This window comes from Brachyhypopomus gauderio, chromosome 4, assembly GCF_052324685.1.
Source record: "Brachyhypopomus gauderio isolate BG-103 chromosome 4, BGAUD_0.2, whole genome shotgun sequence".
Lineage (NCBI taxonomy): Eukaryota > Metazoa > Chordata > Actinopteri > Gymnotiformes > Hypopomidae > Brachyhypopomus > Brachyhypopomus gauderio.
This window is the reverse complement of record NC_135214.1, coordinates 2450817-2460816: the sequence shown is the minus strand read 5'-3', so window position 1 is coordinate 2460816 and position 10000 is coordinate 2450817. Positions and strand designations below refer to the sequence as shown.

Sequence of the window (10000 nt, the reverse complement as noted above, 5' to 3'; positions counted from 1 at the left end):
AGCCAATCAGGATATTCAACTGTTTGGACTGTTAACAGTTAATAAATCCAAGGGACGTCCACTTATCCTAAATTGTAATATATAGCATATAAAAAGTACCTGTAAATATAATTGCTGCCATCACTCACAGTGATGTAGCGACGCTTATTCCGTAAGTCACAAGCTTACAGAGAGAAATGCAGAGAGAATTCGCTGAGCCTTTCTGCCCCCTGGTGGCCAGCAAAGGAAATACATCGAATGTGATTCATAATTTAGTACAAGTGTCCAGCTACCATGACAACCAGGCGGTGTGGAAGCACTCTCTGCTCCAGAAATGGCCCCTCAGTTTCCCTCTACGCTGGATAAGCTCTAGCTCTGCTCTGTCTATGAACACTGCAGAGCGTTTAGGACGTCTATTACAGTTCATGAGCCATTATAACCTTATCTCTGCAAATGATGTATTTGACTTGCTTTGGAATACCTACAGCAATCACCAATTTGTTAATTCACTTAGCTAATTCACTAGTTTTTTTCCTTCTTTCTTTCTTTTTCTTTCCTTCTTTCCCCCTGGTTCTCCTCGCTGTGGGTCTGCAGGTTTGTGGATGGCATTGAGACCGAGAGCAGTCCTGTTTCTGCACAGAGGTTTGAGTTCAGCACCAGCTTGACTCGTAGTGCTCCACCATCTCCCAGTCCTGGTGAGGGACTCCCAAGTGCTTTATCTCTTCATCCTTCCATCCATCTAAAGCCATATAAAATTTCTGTCTTTCCACTCTGTGTGTGTGTATGTAGTGAGCCTGGAGCAGGTGGAGACCAGGCAGAGCATCAGCAAACTGAGTGAGGAGGTGAGTGTGTCGTACACGTGCACGTGAGCCCATCACAGAACCTCATATGTCCACATCACCAGGCAGAGTAGAAACCTGTTGTGACAACCACAACACAAAGGAGCTCTGAGCAATTAGCAATGCGCCGTCCACCTCCGACAACACACAGCAGACGATAAGGTCAAGTGCGTTCAGCAGAAATGTAAGTGTGGCTGCGTGGTGTTGAAGTTCAAACACCAGCGTTTCTGCACATGTCTTTTGTTTCATATTTGGTGATAAACTGATACAGTTAAATCACTAAAAGGCAACGCGCTGGAAACATTACAGGAATGTTCTGGTTTGTCCTGTGCTGGTCCTGAATCTTTTGGTTCTTTAGTTTCTGGACATTTATGCACTTGGAAATGAGTGAACACTGTGAATCACTGTGTTGGGTGGGGAGATATAAGGCAGTGCGGGTCCAGGACGGAGGCGCAGAGACTGTGGGAGAAAAATATTACACCATTTATTTGAACTCACGTCTGTAAATGTGTCAAAAAGAATGAAAATAATTTCCTCCGATGTCGTCTTCCATCTTTCTTGTGCGCAGATGACCAACTTGTCACAGCAGGTTTCCCGCCTCAGCCAGGAACTACAGGAAATGACACGCCTCCTCCGGCCTCTCTTCCTCCCTGGCTCTCAGCCAATCCTGACGACTGTTCCCGCCCCTCCTGCCAGCAGCACCAGTGGACCGTCCGGTACTTTCCCTGCAGCTCCGCCCCCCCTGGCTGCGTCCTGCTCGCCCCTCAGGCCCGCCTGCTCCCTATTGGACAGCACAGACGCAGGGGGTGTGTCGGGTCTTCCCAGTTGCCTTATGCCCACCAGCTCTCCACAGAGACTGCAGGCGCAGCTACAGAACTCACAGGCCTGTTGCCTGAAGGGCTCCCTTCACGCTCCCCTGTGCCCTACAGGAACTGTCCAAAAAGAGAGTGAGGGACAGCCTGGTAGTCCCCTGAGCTCCAGCAACGGCTACGGTCAGCCTGCTCCTGACCGGCCCATACCCTTCCACACCCCTTCCCCCTCCCTCTCTTTCTCCCTATCTCTCTCTTCCTCCCGTTCTCAGTCACCCTCTTTCTCCTCCTGCCAGGGACCACACCCCTCTCGCCCGTTAGCCACGCCCTCCTCCCAGGACGCTCCGCCCCCGCCAGTCTCCCATTGTTCGGCACCCGCCTCGCTCAGCGGCTCCCCGGGGACCCGCAGGTCGGGGGGCGGTCCGTCCCCGGGATCCTCGCCCACGCCCCTGCTGCAGGCCCCGCCCTGCTCTTCGCTGTCCTGCCCCCACCCCTCCACACTCTCGCTGTACTCCCTGAAGGACGTGCAAGGAGCGCTCGGCTCCTCGTGGCTCCAGCAGACCCCCAGGACTGGACCCGAACCACCCCAGCTGGAACTGGAGATGCAAGAGTGGAACACGGGCGATAGGAGCTCAGTGGAGCACATCAGCTACATCGATGAGGAGGGACCACCACTGTGAAAGTCATGGGGAGAGACAGAGATGAGAGGAGGTACCACAACCAGGAGTTCGGCTGCAGCACAAGAGTCCAAATAAGGGAGGCAGGAGGAGGAGTAGACATCCAGAAGGTACCAGAAGGTTGCAGCAAGATCCATCCGCCCCATAAGAAATGGGCAAAATGGACGGAGATTCTTTGAAGTTGAGGTTTTTATGACTGATACCGTCCAACCAAGTAGACACATCGAAACCTGACACCAGCTAATCCCAACCATATCAACACAAAGGTTCGGGTTCCTCTCCGTGATGGCCAGGTGTTCTCCTTCAGGGGCGTTAGAACACCATCACCGAGCCTCCAATCAACACGGTGCATGCCAACCACAATTCTTAACAAACTGACCAAAATCCAGCAAATTTCGCAACAATAATTTGACCGGTGAAGAGTTTCAAGGCTGGGGGTTAGCGTGTTGTGAATGCAGGCTAGCTGTGTGACCTTCAACAGATGACATGTGGTGTTTGCCAGGTGGTGTTTGTCGTGCACTGTCCTACACTACCCAAATATGAGTGTTTCATGTAAAGCCGATCACAGCAGACAAATACACCTAATGCTTCAGATTTTTCGTGCTCCGGTTAAGTAGATGAATTAACCTGCTTCATTATAATGTGCATCATTATATATGGGGGCAGTCATGGCCTGGCGGTTAGGGAACTGGTCTTGTGACCGGAGGGTCGTGGGTTCGATTCCCAGACAGGCCATGACTGAGGTGCCCTTGAGCAAGGCACCTAACCCCAACTGCTCCCCGGGTGCCGGGCTAGGGCTGCCCACCGCTCTGGGTACGTTTGATCCACAGCCCCCTAGTAATCACTAGTGTGTGTGTGTGTGTTCTGACTGCACAGATGGGTTAAAAGCGGAGGACAAATTTCGATTGGGGTGTAAAAATCACAATTGACAAAATATGGCACATTTCACATTTCATTTCATCACATTCTATTGCTTCTTCCTAGCACAGGTGGGCATTGTTACCGTCTGTGACCAGGTGCACACATTACACATTTATTTGGATTGGATGTAAGGCACAGAACAGATTTGCATTTGACTGCCACATTCCTGACAACTAACTTTTAATCCATTGAAGTTATTTCAGTATTTTCTGTTAAAATGATTTACTTCATGACCTATTTCACGTCAGATCTCCACATAATTATGAGGATCCTGAAGCTACTAGTGAACAGCGATTTGACTGCAGGGCTGATGGATTCATGCACAGTAATCACACAAACACACCATCCACCATGCGGCGGCCATGTTGAGTAGTAGCCTAGCGTGGTTCCTTTCAGATCTCTCTTATCCAAAGGTGACTGTAAGCGGCACCCTCAAGACAATCGCGACACCCCACCCGCAGTTACCCACACGGGAACGAGGAAAACGCCATCTTAGGTTCACACCGCACCGGCCTGGCGTGCCAAACAGCAGGCAGTTACGCTACGAAGGACCAGGGTCACATGACCAGCCAAGCAGAGGCCAAGGTGGGTGCCATGCCAACAGCAGAAAGACCTCGCGCTGTATCCTAGGGATACAATTAGAGGGGGAGGGGCAATCCCAAGTTTGTTTGAAACAGACGACGACGACGACAGACACACCACGCAAACGCACGCACAAACACACAGAGCACTAGCCATCCAGCCATGTGTGCCTTGTTCTATAAGCATCATACGTCCCCTAAACGTTTCCCTTTGTTTTGTGTTTAATTTTGTGATTCTTTACAAAAAGAAAAAAAAGCCTTTAGTCATGTCATAGTTTGGGGCACTGCACTTTCAGTACATACTAATTATTTATTCACTTATTTATTAGTTATTTATTTTTATTTATTGACCTGTTTTACTGATAAAGTGAGATGAGTACGGTAAAATGTCTCTAAACCTGGTGCCATCTGACAAACCTACAGAAGCAACTTTATCATCAAATGCAATCACATACTGCAAACCTTTAATGGCAGAGATAAAATCTCCTCAAATTACACATCAAGAGAACTAGTAGCAACATTAGCCGACATCAACTAAGATCATCAAGCAGCCACTTACATCCGGTCCAGTCGTCTGCACTGCTCCAGACCCAGAAACACCACCACGACATCTTACCAACGTTCTGGGGACAACACACGTATCATGAGCTTGTCATTTGTTGTTCAGTCATTCCCGTGTAGGTGCGCTTGCTTGGGTACGGAGAGGACCGGTCACTTGCATCAGCAGAATGGGGTAACCTCGATTCTATTTTCTTTACCTATGACCTGTGTGAGGGGCGTTTGAATGCGGGGTCACGTACGAGACTCTGGGGTCTGGGTGGGTGGTATTCCTGCATGTCCCAAATCTTTGCATGAGGAATGTGCCTGTTTATTGAACATGGGGGAAAGGGGCAAAAGAGACTTGGTGTGCAGAGGCATAACAAATGTATTTTGTTAACTGTAACAAACTATAAAAGATCCTTACCAGAATAATAAAAGATGTTTTATAAGAAGATGAGTGTTGTGGTATGTTTTAGACTTTAAAAGGATAAAGCAGGTCATATAAGCATATATAAATATTTAACTATCTTTATACACCACCATTTATTTTCTCAGTAATTACAATGGAGCATAATAGAAAAGCTTTAAGACAGTTTACCATAGCTGTTCAAATATTCAAATACTGCAGTGTTCATAATGGAACGGAGTGTTTAGTTTATTTAAGTGAAACTCGGTCAACTGAATAGCAGAAGCATCTCAGCACCTTGGCTGTTAGGATCTTGTATCTTCCTTTATAGTGCAATACAGGTATGAATGTGAAGGTGGACGGACCTTCTATAGCATGAAGTCAAGAGAAAACTGAACACCCTCCAGGAGCCAAAACCTCATGAATGTTGGAGTCCACACATGACTGACAGCCACTCAAATGCTCTATACTAGTCTCTAGGAAGCACAGAAAACTACTCAAGTGATTTCTCAGGTATAATGATTTCATTTATTTTGGTCATAAACACTAGAGGCGTCAGACACCAGGCCTAGAGATGCACTGCACTGCAAGGTTTAGTTTCCTTATTCAATTAAAAACCCTTGATTCAGCTAATCAACTACCGAATCCCAGGAGAAGTTGAACTGAGTTTGTTGGACTAAGGAATCAAGTAATTTATGCAGACACAATTTCCCTCCAAACTAGCCGAAGCTTCTCTTCCTGATCCAGGAATAAACATGATTTGATAGAGAGAATCCAGACCTGCTTCTATACAGGGATGACATATAGTGCAGCAAGATGTGCCACTAAGGAATCAGACCAGAAAAGCTTGGGTACATCAAGCATCTACTGACTGCAACAACCTTACTGCAGCCCACAAATAGTTCCACTGCATCATGCTGGCTGTATGCTTACAGCCTCTGTGGATCTATGCCAACATCTGGGATGCCCTCAGTTCTTACCTGTGTTGTCAATCTCCAGAACGGTTCGCCAGTCCTATCGATCTCTGCCAGGTAGGTGTGATGCTTATACTGTAGTGTATAACTTATATTTAGTCCTGCCAAGTTTTCACACATCAGTCCACCAGTGTTTCCGTCACTGGGTTCCTAGAGTTGGCTGCAACAGATTTAAAATCCTGATGCTTGCCAAGAAGGCCAAAAATGGACCAGCCTCATCTTGGCTCAGTACCCACCATGCATTGCAACATTCATAACTCAAATATGGCTTGTCTGGAACCACCGCACTTCAAGAAACAGGAAACATGGCTGGAGGCTTTCTGTACTAGAGCCCAGATGGTGGAATAACCTTCCACTGAAAGACAGTACAGTCTCATCTCTCAGGAACTCCCAGTTCTTCAAAACACACCTAAACAGTTCCTAGCTTCTTCAAAGGCACTTCATTCATCACTGATCCCGCACTTAGATATCTTTATAATCCCTAGAGATGCAATGCACTGCAAGGTTTAGTTTTCTTATAGAATTAAAAACCCTTGATTCAGCTATTCAACTACCAGAGGAATAGTAAAACTGAGTATGTTGGACTAAGGTATAAAGTAATTTTTCCAGACAACTTCTGTCCATTCATGTTTGCATTATGGCATGATATCACAATTAGTGAAATCACAGATTTTGAAAGACTTTAATGCAACTGGGGCAGGACAACAAATGTATCCTCCCATTTTACACTGTAGGTGGATTATATAGTTTTTTCGTTCTACAGTGTTGGGATATGGTGGTATGCACGAATGAATCCAGAAAGCATTTCAACATGAGGACCTCCCATGGAAACGGGGGGACCTGTCTAGCCACACAGGACACACACTAAAGTCCCAGCACCCTGTTGGGATCATGTGGAATACTCAGCCTGAATGGTCCGGTGTGGCAGGGGGTAACCATGGTGATAAGATAACCGAGAGGTAACCGTGGTGAAAAGATCATCCAGGATGCACCACTTAATCATGACAACGTGGTCAGCGGCATCGTTTACTGCGGTTTCTAAGGGGTTACTTCATGTCTCCAAACCCCAGGTAAAGTCACCGAGAGTTCCACCACGCCTTCACTGTAGGTTAGCTAGCTAGCTTATCCTTACAGGCGTACATTTGACCCTTATCTCCTGCCAATACCAGACCCACCACCTCTAAACAAGAATATAAGAAGTTACAGCAACAGAACTCCAAGTACCACAATGTTCTACAGGTCACAGCTGGCATCTGAGCAGATGAGAAAACTTCATCTGAAGCATGATTTTGTTTGCTTGTTTAAGGGTTAGTAAATTGATATTTATTTTAATTGGCCAGATTTTTATCAAAAAAAAAAAAAAAACCTTCTTTCACCTTTGCAATCACTCTACTTCAAAATATGTTTAACTTAAAAGGACTACATTTAACTCAATGCATCGTCTGTTGTAGGTAAACTTTTCCCGCTTTCATCTTGTCGCGTCATGCTGACTGGCATCTAAACCTGTGATTGCATCCATACTTTCAGAGACCTTCAGAGCTGGCACGTACTAAAATCACAGTCACGATGCCCGAGGAGGTTAATAGTCTGGCCACAGGAATCCTTGCTAGAAATTTTGCATCAAACATAAATTCCTTGCTTATAAACACTCAGCCATGCAGACATTGAAAAGTATATTTCAATTGAAAAGTATTTTTCAATAAAAACACCAGACATGTTTAACAGCTCAGAAAACCCAAGCTCTTTTTGCACGAGTTCACAGACTACTGTGGAAACTCGCAGACTTTGTAAACTTGCAAATGCTAAATGAATTCGGAAGTGTTTATTTATATAGTGCCTTTCATAAGAACCAAGTTCACTCTATCTTGGATCCCAAATAATACAGTTATAAAAAACAGAAAAGCAAACAAACAATTATATATATATATATATAGAGCTGGTAGCAAGAGAAAGTTTTTAGTTTTGAAGACACAGAAGAGCAGTCACAAAGAAAGACAGAGGGATATAGATTCCCAAAGTTTGGGGGCCATGTCACTGAACAACTGCCACCCACAGAGGAGAGCCCGGGGCAATAAACCAGTAAACAAAGCACTTCCAGATGCCTTGTGGATACAGACGTTCACTGAGATGAACAGACGTTTGTATTTAACACGTGCAGCGACAGGTTAGCACTGCAAGAGGGTTGGTGAGTTGTATGTGCAAATTGCTTAGTGTGTGAACAGATAGTTTTGAATAGATGATGAGATCAAGATGAGACTTGATGAGACCATGGACCAGAGGTTGAACATCAGTAGTGAAGGGTCACACTGAGGAGGAAAAGATAGTAATACTTTGAGTCCTACCAGTAACATCTGTTTTGTCTGTGTTAGGTCACTGAATCAGTGCTTCAGCTGAGCTACAAGCTCACATAGCCTGTGATAGAGATGTAGTGATGGCTATGGATGATCTGACCAAAGGGTAATATGTAAATTATGAACTGAAGTGGCCCTGATTGTGGAATTACATACGTATTCTAGGGGTGTATCCATAACTCCAACAGAACAACAGGGTAGAAGTGTATCAAGTGTAGAGCTGACATCAAGGAGGAGGGTGGTATTAAGCCCTGTAAGAAGAGGTCGTTCACAACGTTCAGGAGAACATATCCTGTACTGTCAGAAAACCCCACAACTGAGTATGACCACTGCTTGCATGACTATCACGGGAGACCGGATGTAGGCCTGCCTTTAGCCCGACAAGTGTAACTTGTTTCTCATTTCAAGGATGCATTTAATCAAGTGTCACTTGCTAGGTGTTGCTGATCTGGTAGGTGTGGCTTGATAAGTTTTGCTGAATTATTATAGGACATCCAAACTCCACAAATGACAAGAAGAGAAGCTACAGGGTGGCAGAATAGACTCCAATCACAACAGCCGCAATCGGCCATGATGCAATAAAGAAAACTGCTCTATGAACTTCAGCTATGAACTCTGTGCTCATCACAGATGTCATGATCAAGGAATTCATATTTTAACACACACTTTTCTACTGTCACAAGAGGTTCAGATTTAAATATCCCTCCCCAAACAAAATACACAAAGCGGTACGGCAGATGTTTGCATATATTTCGGTGGAAACCTTCATTGTAGAGGCTTCAGTACGGGGACCGAAGAGGGAGGATTGTGAGGAGACATTATGGCCAAGAGGACAGAAGACACAGTACAACACAGAGAGGTGAAGACAAACAGCTGTCCATCTTTTACGGAGGGACATATTCCATCTTCAGCTTTTCCACCATGAGACCTGAGGCAGCAGGAACACTATGGGCGGCATTCACAGAAACTCTATTAAAAATAAGTGCCCATTCAAACACCACCGAAACATTTAATTTAAGGTTTGAATGCAACTCCCATGATGTAATACAGGACAAACGTAACATACAGTGAGCTATGATCCAACATAAGAAATCAAATACTATGAGGTAAGGGCAGGTGTGAATGCAGATTCAATGCAATTTCAATTCACTTTTTTTTAGTGGCATACTTTTATTTACTGTATTATTTTTAATGTATTTCTGGTCATTTCGCACCCCATACAAAAGTAGTCCTCACAATTCCAGCTTCATGTTGTCCTCCAGAACTCCAAATAAGCACAAAATCATTTAGAGGAAACCACTCCGGAGAAAGAAAATCTGAGGGAAAATTATAAATCGAAAAAATATATTTATATATTTATATATATATATATTTATATATATATATATTTACGAGGTATGTATCCACAAAAAGCAGTCTTTACTTAACTTTGTCCTCTCCTAATGAAGCCCCTCTCAAAACAACATTAATAATTAATATAACAATTATATCATCGATAATGAGTCAGCAAACTGAAACAAGGAGGCAACGCTCCCTTTGACCCTGCCTTTAGTCTGTTTAGCTTAGCTGTCCGAGACGTTCAGTCTCCTCACAACGGAGTCCAAAGCACCAAAGCCTCCAAACCACCAGGTGGCACTGCAGCACAAGCAGAATAGTCTTTTTCTTTTTAACAAATCATATTGTCCAAAAAAGTAAAAGCAACACAAAAATCATCTTCAGCACAAAAAATAGAAGCCAACATGACAAAGCAAACTCGTGTGTTCTCCTGGCAACCGTCTACGTTAGGTTGGTGGGAGTTTCCAAAAGGTGTCTTGTGCAACAGAACAAAATAAGCAAAAACTCAAAAAACAAAAACCCCAAAACAACAGGGAAAGGCCAATCGTCTCAGCAACTGTGCCACTCAGACTCAGGCAAGATACTGCT

General features: G+C 44.8%; 2 protein-coding genes across 2 annotated transcripts in view; one reads left to right on the top strand and one right to left on the bottom strand.

The window, feature by feature from the left end:
* Nucleotides 1-4784, top strand: part of kcnh3 (potassium voltage-gated channel, subfamily H (eag-related), member 3) — a 109236-nt gene extending 104452 nt beyond the window's left edge. The window contains exons 13-15 of the mRNA XM_077001463.1: nucleotides 574-674; nucleotides 769-821; nucleotides 1387-4784. Coding sequence (XP_076857578.1) covers nucleotides 574-674; nucleotides 769-821; nucleotides 1387-2307 — 1075 coding nt within the window. The 3' untranslated portion in view covers nucleotides 2308-4784. The remainder of the gene's footprint in view (nucleotides 1-573; nucleotides 675-768; nucleotides 822-1386) is intronic.
* Nucleotides 4785-9066: 4282 nt separating this feature from the next.
* The window catches only part of armc8 (armadillo repeat containing 8), a 14365-nt gene continuing 13431 nt past the window's right edge, over nucleotides 9067-10000 (bottom strand). The window contains 1 exon segment of the mRNA XM_077001461.1: nucleotides 9067-10000. This exon segment is cut by the window's right edge and continues 17 nt beyond it. Coding sequence (XP_076857576.1) covers nucleotides 9984-10000 — 17 coding nt within the window. The 3' untranslated portion in view covers nucleotides 9067-9983.